This window comes from Epinephelus fuscoguttatus, linkage group LG2, assembly GCF_011397635.1.
Source record: "Epinephelus fuscoguttatus linkage group LG2, E.fuscoguttatus.final_Chr_v1".
In the NCBI taxonomy this organism is placed as follows: domain Eukaryota; kingdom Metazoa; phylum Chordata; class Actinopteri; order Perciformes; family Serranidae; genus Epinephelus; species Epinephelus fuscoguttatus.
Genome location: NC_064753.1, coordinates 23,157,361 through 23,178,542, shown reverse-complemented (window position 1 = coordinate 23,178,542; position 21,182 = coordinate 23,157,361). Strand labels below are relative to the sequence as shown.

Genomic DNA, 21,182 nt, shown 5'->3' with positions numbered 1-21,182 from the left:
ATGTGTGCAAATACAGAGGACCAAAAAGTTAAAATGAGTCCAGCTTTTGCAATGACACAATGCAATGTAATCTATCAATGCACGGGGTTGGTGAATCAAATTTGTGCAAGGACACATTTTAGGTTAATTATTTTGCAGCATGCATACTGTCATTTTAAAGTTTACTGCACAGCTGCTGAGATGGAGGATAAACTGAGTGTCACCGTGACAACTCTTTTTTTTTTTTTTTTTTTAAATTTTATACAGGTAAATCTGAGATTTGTGGCAATGTGACCTCAGTCTGACCAGTCCCATCATTACACACATGACTTTAACATCTCTGCATCACAAGATGAATTATAATTCTTCCCTGGTGGTCTGATGCACATAAGAGAGACATCTTCACAGAAAGTTATTAGTCGAATGTTTGCTCCATTCTACTTCCTCATGCAGTGACGTTTCATTTGCTGTTGTGTGAGCATGCCAGGTGTCACATTTTATTATTGTTCTTTGGCACATGCTTATCAATTCAGCAGCATGACCTGTTCAGACAGGTATTGGTAATGCTTGTTGTGTGAAAATAGGATTAGTATCCTGTCTGACGTCTTAAGTGTTGGAGCTGTCAGGATGCACAGAAATAAAACATCCTACATATAAATGCTTAATATACTAATATCATACTTTTTTCCCTTCTTCCAGTGAATGGGGGATGTTTTGAATTATTTGGAATATATGTGCATAAAAAGGTGACTTCAAAACGCATTTTAGTACTTATGTATATTGAAGTACTTGCAAGGCTAAGTTAGATTAACTGTACAACAATTTTATCACCATTAACACAGACTGTAAAAGCATGTCATCCATCTATTCAAGAGAACCCCCCTGAATACCATTACTGGGCTGTGGTAGGCACACTATGACATAACTTAGACAATAGTTATTGTAACATATGAGTGGGAAATTATTTGTATGGTGTCAGTTTAAAAGTGTGCAATGTAATCTAACAATCCTATATTATGACCCAATCTTAGAATTAGCAGGACAAAAATGAGGCATCCCAGTTATATGGGCCATATAAATTGGCAAATACACTTCATCTGCCAAATCCCTAAATTAACACCTTTTTTGGCGAGAAAGCTCCATTTGGAACACGTCACACAAACACCACAGCTGGCATTCAAGGGTAAAATTAATTACTTCAGATACATGTGCTTCCTCTCAAAGTGGCAGACTTATTTGCATTGAGGAACATTCAGCAGAAGTAATCGATGCACACACAAAATACGGCCACCCAATGACCCCGGCCCCGTCTCAAAGTCCCTCCCCGTCCCCGAAGCCCTGGCGGCTCATCCATGCATGGAGGAACAAACACAGGTAGCGAGAGCAAATCAGACTGCAACAAAACACAGAAACATGAATGGGAAGCATTACAATGACGGGCTGGATGCAGGACAATGGGCCCGACATTAAACAAACGGCAAATCCCAGGATGGGCTGCGGGAGTATGATACAGATTACAGGCACCTAGTCCCTGCCTGGGGAACAGGGGAGAAGGAGAAAAAAGGACACAATATTGCAATCTGACAGCTGACGTCTTCATATAAATGTATGAATTTACATTCCAATTAGAGGAAATTTACATCTTAATCACAGCGAGCAGTGTGTCGGTCCCTCGGTTAGTGTGTTGCTACGGTAATGAGGTGGGATGCTGCTGTGCTCTCTCATCCAGACAGTGATCTGTCAGCAGACGACACCTCCCTGTTATGAGGGAGCTGCACCCTTAAATGCAACCGCCACCACAATCCGGTAATATCCGTTGAAATCTGTCTTAAATACCAACAAGGTGTGAGCTGCCACCCGAGGATAATATGCCAAATATGGAGTTTGAAAAACATCAAACATATCTTAAATACAGTGCACTGAACCAGGAGTGTCTTTAACTGTCACTCAAGTGACAAGCTTTCAGTACTCTATGGCATTCCATTTCTAATTTCCATACTAATAATGGGTATATTATCTTTAATGGTTTGACTTTGTTTCGCGGCATTTGAAATGGATGGTGAAGCCGTCTGTGGAATTACTCAAACATATCATGTCATCAGATCACATGCTGCTCTGGTGCTAACAAAGGCAAAGTGAATGGGTGAGATGGAAGGATTGGGAATGTGTCATCAATATCCCTCTGGTCATCATTCACATCAATGTAAATCACAGCATCCAGGCTCAACCTCAAGGAAAGTGCATAATGAGTCGGTCAGAGGGCGTGTGTATACTTGTAGGGAGAGGAGAAAGGCAGACAAGTGCAGACATTTGAGAGGAAATGGTAAAAGTCTACTGAAAGAAGTTCTTGTTCAAGTTTGTAAAGTCTCTTTGAGGACACTTGTTGTGGTTTAGTTCAATTAGCAGACAAGAGCTGCTGGTTTGAGGTTTTGGAAGTGAAACCACACAGGCAAGCCTGAAGCCTGGGTGGGCAGGGTTCTTTTACAACGGAGGAAAAATACATGTCACAATGCTGTACTGATATCAATTTTAATGAGTCCAGAAAAGGGACCATTTAATGAAAAACTTCAGCATTGAAACTTTGCTGAAATAACTTCAATCCAGTGAAATCATTTACTTGTAGAGCAGCGCTGATTGCTGACAATGCAATCAGGAGGAGCAGATTAGCTACCACCACATAGCAGAGCACATAAATCAGTTTAACACAGTCCTTTGCCATCTTCACGCTTGACTTTAATACAGGGATGTGTGAACAAAAAATTGGAGGTAAATGAGGCATGGCTTCTTTATCACCCACCTCGTAGCCAATCAGGCCTCTCCTGTCAGAGACACTGCTCTAATGGCTGATATCTATGGAAGCAGCCTATTACTGGATACTGCCCGTAATTAAGACAAGTCAGATTGCACCAGGCCAGTGCCTCCTCTCTGATATGTAGGCTGCCATTAAGGCCAGAAGTGGTGATGCGCTTGTACACTGCATTGAGAAAAGACAGAAGGCTCATGTGTTTAAAAAAAAAAAAAAAAAAAAAAAAAAAATTCTGAAAAATGTTGTGTGTCCAGAGTAGGTTTCAAATGTGTCCCAAAACATCACATGAGGTGATATGTGGGGCGTGGCCGGGATTCCACTTTAGCCTGCAGGGTGTTTGGAGAGGATGCCAGGAAGCTGCACACTCCCCCTTTGGCACTTATCTCGCATATTCTAACCTTGCAGATTGATTCCCACAGCAGTGCTGCCGTGTCTGTGCACTTCTGTCCGGCCACCCAAATGAGCTTGCCTATCTTTTTTTTTTTTTTTTTTTTTTATTTGGGAGGGGCAAATGAGGTTCAGCAATTGAGTTTAGCTTGAATGTTCACAATGATTACAACATCTTAAAACAGGCACCAGCTTATAAGATGCCAAGCTGACTTTGTGTCTGGTAGCAAATGAGGTGAAAAGGTTGAATGTGAAGGCTGTAAAGTTGGAATAAGGGCTCTGAATGTAGGGAGAGCAACACTCACTTAAAAAGCTCACTATGATTAAAAAAAGAGGAGTAGAGGGAAGGAGCGTCCGACAAAAGAAAGAAGAGTGAGGGGGAGGGAGGTAGAGGGAGTGAGTTGGAGATGGGAAAGCACTTCTTTCTGTACACAGAGTGACCTAACACTTTGCCTACTCTAATATTCACCACTACACATGCTTTTGTGCGCTATTCTTTGCCCATCCAAGCACGCAAACCCTCCTCTTGATACACACACTACTCATCATTATACAATTTCACTAGCCAGTTATTCAGGACTTGCACAAGCATTAACACTCTTGCGAAGACTCAAAAACACATACCGAGATGTGTTATCTATTGAGGGGTGCAACTAAAGAAATTCATTGTACTGATTTAATTATAATTTTGTGCATTACATCTCTGGTCTCCTTGCAAGACTTCTGTTGACGCAGAAAGCTTGAACAATGACTGCTGAATGTCAGAGTGTTTTTAAGGATGTGCATCAAAGGATGCTGTTAACTTTCATGTCCTGTGAGATTTATCTGGAGAGGGACGTTCAGTGCGATCTTTCCTCTTGTTGAGGTAAGCAGGTTACTTCTGATATGAGTAAATGAACTCACTTAAGAAGTAAAAACTTTGATATCTGCATCAGAGACATAAAATATTCCCATCATAACTTCAATGGAGCAAACAATACAGAACAGATCTTCTAACTTTTTTGTTCTTGGCAATTATGCTGAGAAGTGCAACTGGCTTACTTTTTGTCAAATAAAGAAAAGTAATAAAATTGTAAAGGCGTGTAAGGACACACCGTGAGGATTAAATGCATGCTAATCACAGGCACACAACACATAATGCATGCACACACACATTCACGGTGGGTGATGAAGCAAGTGTACGTGACGTCCCCATACAAACAGTCTGTGTAAGTGAGCGTACAACATCAGGCCATCAGATCACTTCCCTCTCCAAACATGAAGCCTTTAATAGATGTGAAACTCCAGGCCCCGGATCTTTTCACACCACTGAATCGCAACTCACACAGAAGATCAGGAGGCACAGGATGACAGTGCAAAAAAACAAAACAATGCAACAGACTCCTTACAAAGACGATATATTTATGATGAGGGGGGGATCAGGCAGAAACACACCTGATCTGATCTGATTCATACAAATCTTTCTGGACTTGACAGAAAATATACTTGTCTGAGGGGGAAAAAAAAGATTCATAAGAATCCTCAGACTAACATATGGAGTAACCTTTGTGGCCTTCCGGGACTTGGGGGGTGGCGGTGGGCTTATGCGGGGGGGGGGGGGGGCTAACGCTCCGAGGACCGTAGGCACGCTAGGGAGAGGTGAGCTGTCACCCCCCATTACGATCACTGCCTGAGCTCAGAAAGGGGGAGGGGTAGGAGGAGAACAGGCAAAAAAAAAAAAAAAAAAAAAAAATACTGGTTCCTCGCTAACCGCCATCTAGAGCCATCCCCGGGCCTCAGAACCCTCAGTCTACAACTGCCTCCTGGGAAACACTTGCACGCAAGTCCTCCTCATCCCTAGCTAGTGGTAGGGCATAGTGTGTGTGTGGGGGTGAAGGGAGGGGTTTCTGCGTGTAGAGTTGGGCTGTGTAAGCAGAATGTATGGATTTTGCGCAACAAAAGGACAACTGTGCATGTTTTCTTACTTGCTTCAGAGTGAGGGGATACACTGATATGCAGTTTAGCTGGGTTAAGAAAAGGGAGTGATGCAGAGAGAGACACAGAGTATCTCAAGGCAACCCTTGTTGTTATTAAAGTTTAAAATGAGGGCAAAGAAAAGGCAGGAGGTAGCTCAGGGGCTCAAAGTGATAAGACTCCCAGCAGAAGTGCTTTTGATAATCAATAACTGACAGAATTTGTATACTTCAAAAGGGCTGCAAAGTCATTTTCAAAATGATGTGCAGGATGGCAGTGAAACTGCTCAGAAATAATACTGGCACATCAGCTTATTATTGTACATACAACATGCTGCAATATTATATGCCAGTGGATAAGAAGCTTGCCTCAGATTTGACCTTTTGCTGCCTTTTGTGTGAGTTTGGGTGAGCACTGCTTAGGCGCATTCTGTTCCCCAGATCCCACTCCTAACACCCCTGTCACTCATCATCACTCATCATTGTTAGGGACAAAAGGAAAGTTTGGTTAAGCCACACACTGGAGTATTCTCCCACCCAGTGCCTCCCCCACCTTCACACATTCACGTATGTGTGTTAGGTAGCACGCACACGCACACGCACACACGCACACACAGAAAAATGCACAAAGAAAATTGTTCTGTCTTTGCCACATAGACACAAGACCACTGGCTCAAACATGCCCCTCCATTCACGGATAGAGTCGCAAACTGTTCGATAAAGCGCCATCACCTTGCCCTCTAACTTGCCTTTTGATGTGCGGGCTTGTCCTTCTGATGGCCCTCTGACTCATCTGATGAGTGTAATTAAAGTCTATTCAGAGCTCTATATGTGTCCTAACTATCCTCCGTCATCTGGCCGAGCTTTTCAATAGCCACCTGTGAACTCTGAAGGACTGAGACACTTGCCCTCATAAAATTCATGAGCGCTGCCACATTCAGCGGCCGGCCAACTCCTGTCAATGGCCAACATCACTTTAAACAACTCTGTGTTGACTGTTGGGTGAATCCTTTTTAAATACAACCATATTCAAAGTAGCAGGGGTTAAGTAGCTCACATGATTAGCTGAAACAAATGCCTTTATGGTGTGCTTGGAGATAAAGAGAAAGAAAAGAGGATCAAGACACCCAATTTGTTTTTGTCAAGCATGGACTCATCGAGGGATTGCTGACAAAGAAAGCATTTAGCAAAAAGGCTAAGTGTCCAAACAAATGAATGAAGTTAGCACTCATATTCTGTTGTGAGGAGTCTAGATATGATGGACTCCTCACAATAAGATGACATTAGTCTCACACTGCAGTAAGAACTGAAAAACAAGCTTTAAAGAAATGTTGAGATTTCACTGTCAGCCTTCACAGACATGCCTGAGTACTGTCATACAGCATTATTGTTAAGGAGCCAACTGTCTGCTGCCTCAGATTCTATCTGTGATAACACATTTGATACTGCATGTTAAAGCCACTACAAGGAACTTTTAACTGGATATGCAAAAGTCTCTCGTTTCTGCTGATGTCTGTGCGTGACCTACAACAGCAAATGAGACCATCAGTGTGAAGATAAGCTATTTCTATATAGTGTATATCCATACCTTTAGGAAACTGTGTCCGGGTCCGCCCCAGGTCGCTTCCAGGACGAAGCAATTTACGGCACTCAGACGGCACACTTCATCTTACCTAGCGGCTTACATTTAGTGACTCTTATAAATAGTCGCTATTCCTCCTCCTCGACCCAACGTCTGCGGGGAGTTAAAATAGCAGCAATCATCGAGTAAAAGTTCTGTGAAAGCACTGAACACCTCATCCGGGGCGACGACAGGTGCCAGCTAGGTGTCGACAGGGTTTAGCGAGTGCCGAGAAATAAAGAGGCGAGGCACCGCTCCATACTCAGTCCAAGAAGCCGTGGAAGTGCTCGCCAAACAGGCCTTCAGCCTTACCAACCAACCGCTGCGTTTACCCCGGCGGCAGTGGCGCTTACGCTGGAAAGGTGGAGCTGGGACGCGGCAGAGGTGAGCTGGGATCCCCGATAGAAGCGGGGACAAAGTTTTCCCGTCTTGTTGTTTCATTCATCCCCAAAACAAACACATGCGCGAGCCAGGTAAGCGTCTTTACGACAATATGCGCTAGAGCTCATGGGAAATGTAGGCTTCATTCCGGCAAAACACTACTGCTTTTGTCCACAGGCTTTAATATAGGTATATAGGCATGTGCTGATGACAAATCTATATGTTTACAGTGAATGAAGTGGTAATTGTAAATGCAGCAGCCATGGAGTCAACATTAACAACAATCCTTAAACCAAACATAGGTGTTGGTTTCAAGGGGTTGATTTAGGAATGCAGGGGACATGTAGCAGAGGACTTTTATTTTGACAAAAGTTAAGACATTTACACCACAAACTGATGCAGAAAAGGCACAAATTGGTGTATAACAATTCACCAGAATGCATGAAATAAAGTGCTTAATGCTCTAAATTTTCTGGTGGAGGTGCCAACCCTCCCTTTTGTATGTGTCTCCCCCAGTGTTGACACCTAAACCTAAACCTTGCGACCAAAAAAGTATTTTGTGCATATTTTGTCAAAAAATAAGTTATCTCAGAAAATGGCTGACACATTAAATTTGTTTTTTACCCCACTTCAACAAATATAATATCTGTATAATAAAGGATGTGTCCATTGAACTCCACTCTTTACAAACTGGCGTTAAAGATGCCCAAATTTGTTGTCTGCCAAACTACAAACGATCAGAAAATTAGTGTGGACAGCATCCCATTAGACACATTATTTATGTTTTCAAACGTGTTCACATTACTGCAGTTTAACATACATAAACACTGAGCAGACACACAGAGAAATGCATACACACACTCCTCCTCCTGACCCCCCAGGACACTGAGCAGCGAGAGTGTGGGAAAGTTATTTTTAGGACCCAAGCAGAGAGCCTTCCTGAGTTTGATGCTCCTGCTCCGGATCAACATTCCACCTTTGAACCACTCCGACCATGAAGCTGTTTGTGCCCATGATGGCAATTTTAACTTTCTCTGTGGACCAACAGCAGTGAGGGGACTGTTTCACTTTGGCTGGTTTAGAAATACACGAGCCGAAACAGGACAAGCTCTGCCTTTAGACCCTATTCATCAAAATCTAAACAATAATATTAAATGTGTTCTGGCAATTTTAGAATGGAGATTGTTTAGAGCATTAAATGTCTGGATTAGAGACTGAAATCACTGGCATGCTGCGCTAATAACAACAATCACATGTGAGTAGGCAACCGTCAATTGATTTCAATTGTGAAAATACATGAAACCAACTAACCTATGCTGACAGATGAGCAACTCCTGTACGCTGCAAAGTAAAATTACTGTTTTTGTCAATGGAGTTTAGTGGCTTTGAGATAACAGCCTAAGTTCCCTGCTGGGAAGGGCTGTCTGATGGCAAGGTAAAGCAGCGAAAATATTATAAATATAGCATACACTTCAGCTGATATTGATTTTTTCATATTGGCCTTTTCTACTTGCCTGAAAACAAACCAACTGAGGCAGTGTTTGCTCAGCGATGTTCCATTTTATGTATGTGACGCAGGGATTTTGGACTTTTAAATACCGACATGTCGCTTTTTAAAAACATATGCATGTATGCAAATGCACATGTCCTGTTTTGTGTAGTCCAATATACAGAGTGACTTATTATTTGAATGTCTATTAAATGACATTCAACAGATATATTTACTTTTGTTCTGGCATCATGTATGTACTAGATAATGAGGAAAACATTGGGAGTGCTGCACTTGGTCAACAAACTTGGTGAAGTAAAATATCAGGTGCTCTTAAAGGTCAGGGCAAGTACTTGAATAAGAAGGAAAATAGTCACTGTCCACCTTACTTGCAATGGAAGTCCATGGCGTTGCAATCAGAGTGCCTCATACACTTTTCAGACTGCCTACCTACACCATGGACATTCATGCAAGTAAGCTAGCCAATCATTGTTTTTTATTCTTATATATTTGCTACTTTCCATTAACAAACAGGTCAAAGTATTAGATTAACACAATCAAGGATCAAAAGAAAACAATGAATTATGCTTCACACAAGGAAAAGAGTAAAGGCTTTACCACTCTGGCAAATAAACAAAGAAAGTGTTTTTAAGACTTGCACAAAAGTGCATGGACCTAAGGCAAAATTATGAGATAACCATAAAGTGATTCAGAAGCCACAGATACAGTGAAGACCCAGTTTATAAGCACCAGGGGGCCTATGGTTCCCCAGTCACTACCATTATGCTAATGGCGAGCCCTTTCTGAACACACTTACACATACCCTATAGTACTACAAGACCCCATGGATGTAGGGTGGCATGCAAGTTACAGCCTCTTTCCCTTTCTCTCTCTAATGGGAGCTGAAGACAACTAGGGCTACTTTAATCAGGTCTGAGTCCAATGTGGCCAGTCTAGTCTGATGGGGGCTGAGTGGTGCATGGACCATGTTAAGGGTTCACTGCTCACTGATGAAACAGCTTCACTTCCAGGGCGAGTTTGGGCAGACCGCACTCTTACTCAGTCTGGCAGGAGGAGCACATATGCCCTGTTTTATTTTCCTTTAATACTGCACGTTCACAAGAAACGTTTCGGCATTGTGTTGATATAGTATTGGGGGCAGCACATTTGGCAAAGTCCCAGATACTCTCTCACTGTGCTTGGACTCAACTACAGCAAACACAACTGCTACTTCTGTTTCTCCTTAGGCATACGACAATAAAAAACTCACTGGGGATTATTTTAGTCAGTGTTTTTACTTATTTCTGAACCTGGACCTTATCAGGTCAAGCACGTCCTCCATGCCCAGGATACCTTGACTTCATGTCAAATCACCTACACCACGATATGGGGCCATATTTGAACTTCTGGCCCTAAGCTCAGTGGATTCGTCATAAAATTAGGCATTAGTGAAATGGTTTGGTTTCCTCAATCAACAGATTTAAGAAAGATCACTAATTACGAAGTCCAGGCTCTTATCACAACACCACAACAAACAAACCCCAAAACATGCAAACGTTTGCAACCCCCAGATACCAAGGAATCAGCACAGAGACCTTACAAGCTGGGCCTTTTCAAACACACATGCACATTTGCAGAATAGATAACATCCCTGTTAAATAATAGATGCAAATCTGATGTATGTTGTGAATATTGTTCGGCTGAGGGGTCCGATCGCGTGCCACTGACTGGCCTACACCGGGCTCTCTCTCTCCCTCTTTCTTATACACGCACAAACCATAAGCACACCTCATTCCAAAATGCGACAGAGGCTGGTGTGCGCCAAGGGAGGAACTATAAATTATTCAATCAGAATATTATTCCAAAAGGTCCATTCCCATCTGATCGTGATTCCCAAGGTAGGCGTAGGAATCACAGGCAGATGTATGAAGAACCTAAGGATTTTTCTTGCATGCTTCTAATAGGTTCAAGACATCCAGTAAGCCCATTGTTTGTATTTAGTTTACTCTCAGTCTGCGAATAGTCATTGTGATCCACTAATGGAAGTAAATATTAAATGACCCAGTTCAGTTCTTTCTCCATATGAGTTCTTTTTAACATTGGCTTTTCTCTGATCTTTAGTACCAAGCATTATTTGAGACATGGGGAGGCAGATATACGACCAGGCATGGAATACAAACAAACATATAAGCAAATACACAAACAAGCCCTGAGGCCCGGCTCTCTGTCTAACTCATTCTGCATTCTACAATTCTTTCTTTCCCTCCTTTTTTATTTCTCTCTCAATAAGACGGTTTGGTGCCTCTGAGGAAAAGCCCTCATTTTAATTAGACCTGACCTGAGAATCACTTAACTGCTCCTCTCCGCTTATGCCTCCCCCCTCCTCTCCAAGCCTTCGCTCTGTTCCTCACATAGGTCCATTAACACCCTTCCCTCGGCACCCACAGGCTTCAACAGGGGGCAGACACAGGCGTTGTCTTAAAGACGTTTTGAGGACATGCCAAGAAACATTAACCTACTCCATACACCTCCCTCGGACTCTTTCAGTTCTGCTTCCTCTTCTCCTTAAGTCTTCTTCTACTCAGCATCATCATCCGCTTCATGCCCCTTTTCTGCTCCCTATTTGCTTCCACAGATTAAAAATATACTCAGCTGGCTGATGCCAAGTTCATGTCATGTGGGATGGAAGGTTATTGGACAACTTGAGATGGTTTATATGAAGGCAGAGTTGGTCGTGTGAGGGTTAAAAACACAGTGCATAGTCAGTTTAGCACTATATCTATTAAATTAGTGTTTAATTACCTTGAATGTCGGACTTTGGCTGACACGGCATCTGTGTTTGTTTGCTATTTTGTGTTTGTTTGCTCATTTGTGGGCCAAAAACAGCCTGGGTTAAAACAGGTCAGGGGCTGTGTCGGTGGGAGTGTATTGTTTCAGGTACTGGTGAGATGACAAAATACATTCAGGACGTCCAGTTTGAGCAAAAAATCCAAGATTTTTAAAGCCTAACAAATGCCAAAACACTGCACAGCAGTTCATTATACCCTGAGGAAGGTTTTTACAACTCATGGCAGCAATCATTTTTCTTTCGTTGTGGCAATTGTAAGGTAAACAGCAGAAATACAGTGCTAATGCTACAAAGTAACATTAAGTTGGACATCGCTGCTCCTAGACATGCTGCATTTCTGCAAAAGTTGGGCCAGGTTCAACTCATTTGCAAGAAGCTTTCTGAAAAATGTTCTTGTTAATAATTCTGACTTGGGTGATGAAGTGAACTGTATTTAGAAGTCCAAAACTGTGAATTATAATGAACTTTATTTATCAATGTGGCATGAGGCAGTGAGATCCTCAGTCTGAATATGCCCCAGGATCTTCATCAAGTGTCACCCCCCATACACCCAGCTTTCTCTTACTAAATCTCTCCAATGGTAACTTAAAAATGATGCATTAACATCAACACAAAAATCAAAGTTCCCAAGGCTTAAAAGTTTTCCTTAAAGCCAATCTATGCGTCCAGACTATAAAGCCATCCAAGGGGCAGAGCTCAGTCAGTGACACCTCCAAAAAGCCTGCTAAGAGAAGACTAATTTGACACAAATCCCCTTCTTATACTGTATTTGACCCCGTGACCTGCCTCTGGCACCCCAGTACCCCACAGGCACATTGCCTGTCAGTTTAAAGGGTCAGACAAAGGTAAGGGGAATGTAATTGCGTACCATCTGCATTCTTCAGAGCTTCATCCTCAAAGCATCTTGCATTGTGAAAGTAGTGACAGAAGCCCGTGTCGGCTTAATATGAGTGAGTGAGAAAATTCTCACACACATTGCGTGTCACCTATGTGCATGCATTTCCCAATAAGTATGTGCTTGTGCCGTTGCATGAATGTCAATACCTCAATGTGTGGGTGTAAGCAGTGTTTGTGTATGCGTCTGTGAGTATGTGTTAATCTCGTCTAAACACCTAACACTCCCCTACCTGCTCAGACAGGGCCATGGGTTAATTCTGGCTTCAGGCGTCATGGCTAATAACTGCTCATCAACCGCAGTTTGAACTCTTGGAAACGTCAACCATTGTCTTGGAAACCTTATCACGGAACAAACAGAACTTTGACGATGATGTAGGGATGAAAATCAATGTACTAAAACCAATCAAACTGGGAAAAATCAAGTGTCACAAATAACAGAATACAAGAGCACGTCTTTATCGACAAAATCTGCACTCTACGTGCTGGCAAACAAATACTTTTCTGCGTTCCTGAGGCGCTAGGTGATAGAGGTGTGAGTCAAACAGCAGTTAAGAAATTAGTTACCAGCATGACTTCATGCACAGTTGGGGTGACATGTAGCTGCCTGACCGAACCGGTGAGAAGGTAGCGCTGTCAATCATCTGTCATTCATCACCACCTAATCACAAATCAATCCAGATAGATAATAAATAGAATGAGGCTGCATTTGCTGCATTTAAAATATGGAGTCAAAAGTTGAAAGAAGTTCAAAGCAGCAGGAGAGGTGATCTGTCACGACCACCATAGATGTGTGTAAGAAAAAAAAACTGTGAGGACTTCAGAAAAAAAACCTCAGTAAGAGAATGCTGTATTATGTTGCCCCAGGCAGAGGAGTCCTGTAGCTTGAGTAAATGAGGTGATTAGCAGGGATGGTGTGAGCTGTCACACATCAGACACTGGGCTTAGAATCCAATCACCATCTCATGTGTCAATCAGTGGCCCACCGAGGCAGTTAACCAACAGGTCAAACAGTGTATGATGAGCCACGTAGTCGGAGCGCAACGGTAGCCTTGCATGCAAAGGTATACACAGGTACACTGATACAAACCAGCCTCTGCAACCACTGACAAAGAGCCAACATGCACTCATACCTTCGTGACATCTCCATCTAAGGTGATGTACAGAAATAATGACAGCCAATAAGAGTGCCAGAGAACCCAACACGAGAACACAATTGCGTACTACAATGTGTGTTTTGATTGATTTGATGCATGACTGGTGATATGATACAATGTTCTCTGGGAATTTCCCTGACACATAAACATGTGTCATGGCCAAGGACTGTGATTGACATTTCATATTATGTACTCTCTTGTGTCAACAAATGCAGCCATTTTAGAAATTTGAAAACTCCTCTGTGGACTGGATTTGTTTTAATCCTAAGTGTATGAGGGCAGTACAAGAGTATGGTTACCATTCAACAACAAAAACTCCAATAAAGTTCCTTAAACAAGGAAGGCAGACAAAGCTTGGTCTTTACAATGTGCTGCTGGGATATATGACACAGTATCCAGGCCCCACAGAGCTACAGGGATGCTCTAGGCCTCTGCCCCCTGGCCTGCCCAATACAGAGGCCTAATTAAAAGACCATTGAGGATAACCACCTTGACTTTTACGGACCATATAAATCTATACTGGAGTGGCCCATTCAGGGGGTCAGAGAAAGGAGGGGGAGCGGGCCACTGCAGACAGGAGAAAGGGTTAGAGAGGATGGTGAAGGCTGGCAGAAAATGAGAAGGGGTTGACCGTAGGATGCGGAGAAGGTTTGGGAGGGGGTGGGCATTCCTCTCCTCCCCCTCACCTCCTGCCTGAGACAATAGGACTCACTAAGAGCCAAGGACCAGAGGGTGTGATAAGGTAATGATAATGTAATGAGGACCAATCATGAGCCTGAGCTAAGAGGAGGGCCCCTTAATTTGTCTCTAGAGTGGTAGGTCAGTGACAGATTGATTGCTCTGAGTGAGAGTGATGATGTGACACATGCAAAATGGATGCGTCTCTGACAGGAAGAGAAAGAGAAAGAGGATAAGAAATCATAAATCAAAATGAATGAAGAAATAGAAAGGCTATACAATCCTGTGATGTGTGTATGCCCTATATTCTATACAGGCTCAAAATGGTCAAGCTAATTGAAGGATTTTAATAAGGCAAATTTTAAAAAGTTCTAACCATCCCTCATAAAAGATGACATTTTCTGCGTAGAACTGCCCTCGGTCCTCACTCCTCACTCCAATGTGACTCAGAAGACGCAGCAAAGGCCCTTCGGATATCTCATTTAGAGTTGATGGGGCATTTGGGGCAATGCCCCACCTGCTGGCAGCAGAAAACAGTGTCATTTTAGAGGTACTGACTAACGTAGGAATTAATAATCACAGATTTAATGTGGAGTGGTTCTACAGGAAAATGTGGCCAGTTGCTAGCTTGTCAAAGATGGTGCTTTATTGCTTTTTGGGCATGTTATTTGGATGGGACAGTACCTGGTCTCAGGATATCAAGTATCTTTCCAATGCTCTTTCTCCACCAAAATTAGCATGTATATGCAGGTTTTTTTTAAATGTGGGAAAACCTGCTAAAAATAGGCAATAGACTCCTTTTCTTTTGCCAGCAGACTACAGCCATGTACACGGCTCTACAGTAGACAAGAATGCCCTTCTGTTTTCATATGACTAGACGAACGCACAGGAAAACAGGGTTAGTAAACAGTAGAAAGCAGCATGGAGGCCAGGGAAATTGTAAAGGTGGTGATTTCTGTTTTGTAGCTGTTACATATTCATGCTCTCTTTTAAACTTAGTGGAATGTTGTTAGAGCATGATGGACAGAGACGGATGGAATTTGTGGCAGAACAACATGTCATGATGCTGGAAATGGGGCAAAAATTAGCACGTCCATCCGTGTGTTGTGTTTCCATTACTGCCAAGTGAAGCTAATCAGAGCTGGAGCCAATACATACCCATGACTACTGCAGAGTCATTTGTCTGGGGAGTGAATGCCGATTGTAACTAAACACAAAAGCCTGATCTTAGTAAGTGTTAGTATTTTTCTTTCTGCAGGGGCACAAGAGGACAACCAAACATGAAAGCAGCGTCAGTCATCTAAACAACAGTGTAAATTTGGGCTTTCAAAGCAGAACAATTACAGCTACCAAGACTGACAGGTTATACAAACAGGAAATTGAGCAGCATAACTAGCAAGCTGAAAAGAACAGGTATGTGCTTACCTTTATTAAACTGTGTAGGAAAATGTAAAATGGCGTTACGTGCAGACTGGCTGTACCCTAAAATTTTTCAGTGCATATTTGTAACAATGTGTGAGGGCAACTCAAGGCTCTGGAGGGATTATGATTATCATTTGGGTTTTAAAGGGACCTCTAGCATGATTCAGAGCAAACTGTACATACAATGTGTACAGGGAGAACCTTGCTATGCCAGTGGCTGAGATAGTGTCTGCTGCTGTGCAAGCGGATGAAACGACTGATGTATTACACAAATCCCAGCTGGTGCTTGTATCTAGATACATACTGCCAAAGAACACAGTGAGAAAAGTTTTGTTTAAGATTACAGAAGTAGAGGATAGAGCCGCTTTGGACCTGTCAGCACCATCAGAGGTGTATGGAAGACAGTTAAAGGACATGCTAATCGCACAAACATGATGGTGCCGCCATGATGAACAGGAATGTCTACAGACCTTGGTGAAGGAAACCCATCCAAATGAACATTTTGTGTACTGCTATGCACTAGAGCTCAATCTAACCATGAATGACCATTTTGAGGGTGTTTTTTTTCTCTTGAGGGTGACCTAACCACCTCAGCCACCTTCTTCTCCAAGGTCCTCGAAACCAGCTGCAGCTCTCGCAGAGGCAACACAAAGGACACCCCCAGCTGTTATCAAGGCAGCTGGAGTCAGCAGAGGCTCTTGTTCGGTTCAAAGGGAATATATAAGAGCAAATATTACAGCAAACTGAAATGCTGGCTGGGCAGAAGAGTCACCAATACCAGTTACGGATGAGGCATGCAACATCATCATCTCACAGGCTGAGCAGTGTTTTTCAAAGAGTGACCACCTTGTTGCTGCTTAACTAGTTGACAGCTTTTTTTTCTCTGAGTTTAATTTTTTAGCAGCTACAAAATCAATGCAATGTAGATGAAGACTTACCATGCATCCTTTGTCATCAAGTGAGTAAGAGATTTTAAGTTTATCTTGCTGATTTAATATGGTTTGTATGTCCTCACCCCCTCCTATTGCTATCCTTCAGCAATGTTTGCGGAGTCAAAATATCATTAACTGCTTGTGGAAGGATAATTTCAACCTGCAAATGCTTTTGATCACATTCAAATGAGTGTACAGGCTACAGTGCAAGGTAAAGCTGCGGTCCACTGCTCCTTTTTCTCACCAGGTCACGGCTGCTGCCAACTAGGGAATGAATGAACACTGACCTGCCAGATATAGTACACAGCACCTAACGTACATAGCTTGTTCCCTTGAGAGCTATTGTGGTTTAAACTGTTTCTGATAGTGTCATGGATGGGCTGGTAGGACATTTGACTGAAGCTACTGATAGCTGATTCTTAATGCTTTTATTATTTTAGTATTAAGATTTTTTTTTTTAATTCATGATATTTCTGTAAATTCAAACATGTCCATGCATCAGTGTTTTGAATGGTAATTAATTAATACTCCTTTAGTATATAGAAAAATGTGAACGGCACCTTTAACTTAAACTGCCATTACCGTTTTTGAACTACATATTCGTGCATATAGATAGAGATTTTTTTCACTCTGTTGCCTCTTGACACCACACTGCAGTAAGTGTGGCAGCAACGGTGAATAATCAATAGCTTCACCTTTGATTTTGACACCCAATAGTAAAAACAGGTTGGCAGAACTCGGCTAATGTGAGAGACTTCTCATTATCATCAGCACTTCATTTCAGCACTGCTATAAACACAATGAATGGGAAAGAATGTGACTTAATAGACAATTACTTTACTTCTAAATGGCAAGTTACTAAAAACATATTGAATGAATAAATTTGGGGAAACAAATGAAAACAAAAAAGGAGAAACTCTGGCTATGCTAAGTAACCTTGACAACTTACCTCAATACTGAACTGTTTTCTCTTTAGCTTGAAGGCCAGGTCCTTGTGGTCAGGGAGTTTACTCGCCAGACAGTTTAGGTGAGGTACTTGGCGTACATGTAGTAGACCTGTGAAGGGCAGTGAGAGCAGATTAAAATTGAATGGGCTAAACAGTCCTTAAAAAGCACAGTAAAAGGAAGCAAGTTATTACAGTCTAGAGCTGCTTGAAGACATCACCTTCGGCTCTGAGAAATTACACAGGATATTTTTAACTATTTTCCGACATTTACTTGACAAAACGATGAATCAAGAATAATTGGCAAAATAACTGATCATGAAAATAAACGTTAGCTGCAGCCCTATTTCAGACCTATTCACATTGTGCATGTTTTAAGTTAAACCATGTCAATAAAGTACAACCTAGACAAATCTTGTTAAAATAATGCAACTTATAGATGTTTGGGTAATTTTTTTTGGTCCAAAATTTACTCATGGTAAACTTGAGTAAAAACGAGCAAAAGGAAATGCCAAAAAATGTCTTTATTGTTTATTGTCATGATCTTTCATTCAAGATATTCACAAATATATAACCTTTAACTGAAGTAACACAACTGAAAAAAAAAGTTTTTGTCATGAATACTTTTCTCAAAAAAAAAAAAAAAATTATTGGCACCCCTTCATCTAATATTTTGAGCAGCCTGCCTTTGCCAAGATAACAGCTTTGAGTCTTCTCCTATAAGGTTTAATGAAGTTGGTGAACAGATCCTCCATACATAATCTGTCCAGATCCTTCTGATTCTGAGGTCAACACTTGTGGACTCTCCTCTTCAGCTCATCCCACTGATTTTCTATGTGGGTTTGCTCTCATCTGACCATGTAACCCAGTCCCACTGAAAGTTCCAGTAACGTTTGGCAAACTTAAGTTTGTTATTGATTGACACCAGTGACTTTTTTTCTGCCCCCTTCCACACAACTTGTTGGCATCTTGTCTAATGTAGTTTTGGAGACTTTCTGATCCCAAGACTCAGTTTAGCTCTTCAATTCTACAACTGGGATCCTTGTAGATTTTTTTTTGCCAGTGAGACCATCCTCCTCATGGTCGGTGGAGTCAGTGAACACACTATATGTACATTACTGCTGTTCCTGTTTTAATGTATTGTGTGTGTGTTTCGTAGTTGCCCTCACACCTGGCCAGGGACTAGAGTTAAAAATGAGCAAAATTGGCTAAACTGGTACATTTACAAAAATGTTTAATAATGTGCACTGTCCCTGTAATTTTAAACTGTACAAAAACATTCTCTTCCAGGCTTATTCTTAACATCTCCTGTCGCTTTAAACTTCTTAATTATTCCCCTAATAGTGTAAATCAGTATTTTTGACTGTTCAGAGATTTTTTTATATCCATTTTCTGACTGGTGCAGCTCAACAACTTTTCGTCACATATCGTCACTGTGTTCTTCACTCTTTCCTATAGTGATGAATGACAAAGGGAAAATGGCCTGTGTCCCCTCATATTTACACCCCAGTGAAACAGGAAGTCATGGTTGACCAATTAAGAATTTCTGTTCAAACAGGTAAAGCTAAAATTGTAAAATATGATTGATAATATACTTACACTAGATTTTAATCACAGGATTTTCTATGGGTGCCAATAACTGTGGCACTTCACTGAAAAGGTAAAAATTTTTGAGTATTTTGAGTGAAAGACGAAGAGGATAAGCAGCAAAGACATTTTTTCACAGCCCATTTTGCTCAGGGTGCCAACAATTCAGGAGGGCACTGTACAGATGATTTGTTTGTTGTTTTAATAACAGGAAATTTCTATCTAACTGGGGCAACTGCAACTTTTATTTGATTCAGGCATGAAAAAACTCTGCACAAAACACAATGTTATGTTTGTCCTTATTTGATCTGAAGCACAAAGTGTGCCTGTCTACTTGAGAGAATGGAGTGATTGTAGTGGGACAGGCTTTTGCAAACCAGTACTTTCCAGACATCTACAACCACAGCACAGTTACAGTAGGTAAACTCCACCAACAAAAACTAAAAACATGGTAGTATTGCAGTGAAATAATACAAAAAAGGCTTCTTATAAAATAACCATAAAGATTGGCATAGCAGCATTCCTACTCTCTTCTTTTTTCCCTACAGGCTGGAGCATGGGTTTACTGTAAAGGAAATTTACCAATTAAAAGAGACATTACAACAATGAGGGACAGAGTGCGGACATGCAGGCACAGGACTCCTGCAAGGATAGAAGGAAGCTTTGGAGTATTTTTTTAACTCTTCGTTTCTCTTGTCCTGTCACCGCAAAGTTACATTTTCATAAAACTGGAAAAGTACTGTAGAAGTGGGGTGGTATGGATTAGCGTGAGAGAGAAAAGAAGAGATCGAGGGAGTAATGGAGAAAGGGAGACGGACAGAGAAAGTGGGGGATGGTGGTTTCTCTCCTCTGTGCACTTGGGTGATTTCCCCTTGCCTGATTTGCAGTGACAGGCTTCCCAGCATGCTTTGAGCAGCCCTGAACTGCTGCCGCAAACACGCACGCACGCGCATCCGCACGCACTCTCACACTCGTACCAGATGCGTTGGCACTCATGACCACACATCACAACAATCATGCACATAAATGTATTTCATAACCCAACCAGAATCTCTCTGGCTGGTTAAACAAGAGGGCAAATATATTCGTGAACAAGAAATTCAAATAATATTAATTGCAAATTCCAAAGAACATTTTTGTACTACAAAATTATTTTAAAAAATGATGCACTACGCTCCTATGTTGAATGGGTTGACATGCCACCCACCTTTACAATGCAGAGGAATGTGATCACTATGGGATGTGTTATCTAAATAAAACATGCTGTTGGATGAAACCAAAATATGCCATTGAATGTTTTTACTCCTCATCCCTTCATCTGTCACAACCGGGGCTGTCTAATCCAAGGAGGGGAGGAGGGAGGGGGGAAATGAGAGGAAAAGCGCAAGAGTGAGTTGGAGAGTTCGAGAGGCACGGCTAAAAATACTCCACTCGCTTAAACTGACCTTTATGCGTGAAGAGTGTGATAGAAAAACGGGAGGCAAATGGGAGAAAGAAGGAACGGTAAAACCATAGAGGAAAAGTGATGGTGAGGACCAAGAGCAGAGACAAACTGTGTCCCCACTCCCCACCTCCTTCTTCATTTCCGTCTCTCTGACCGTCCCTTACTGGTGTCCTCTTCTCCTACTGAAAGCCTTGCCCTCCATTTATTAGCAGAGCATGCTGGCCATGGAGACATTGAGCGAGGGATGGAGAGATAGAGGCAGAGAGGAAGAGAGAGTGATGGTGAGAATATCGATTCCCCAGTGTTGGTCTGCTCTGCTCCAGAGCCTCAGGGGTATGGGACTGGGGATGGAGAGGGGGCGAGGCGAGAGGGAGAGAAGGGAGAGAGGCTCTGCTGGAGGGGGGGAGGCAGGGATGGAGGGGGTGAGGGTGCGAGGGAGAGGGGGTACAGCGTGGCAGCTGAATCCCCCCCGGCCTGTCTACTGAGGAGCACGTCTGATTGAGCAGCAGCACACTAACACGCACTGACAGCCTGGCCTGCAAGGGGGCTGCCCTGCCTCCATCCACAGCCCAGCCCCAGCCTTAATGCACTGCTTGTGTGTATATGTGTGTGTATTTGATGGAAAAGAGACAGAAAGATAAGCGAGTGTGTGTGTTCTTAC

The 21,182-nt window shown here is 42.2% G+C and overlaps 1 protein-coding gene across 1 annotated transcript in view; it reads right to left on the bottom strand.

The window, feature by feature from the left end:
* The window catches only part of elp4 (elongator acetyltransferase complex subunit 4), a 60,988-nt gene that overhangs the window by 15,753 nt on the left and 24,053 nt on the right, over positions 1–21,182 (bottom strand). Inside the window, exon 9 of the mRNA XM_049563098.1 lies at positions 17,496–17,602. Within this exon, the coding sequence (XP_049419055.1) occupies positions 17,496–17,602 (107 nt within the window). The remainder of the gene's footprint in view (positions 1–17,495; positions 17,603–21,182) is intronic.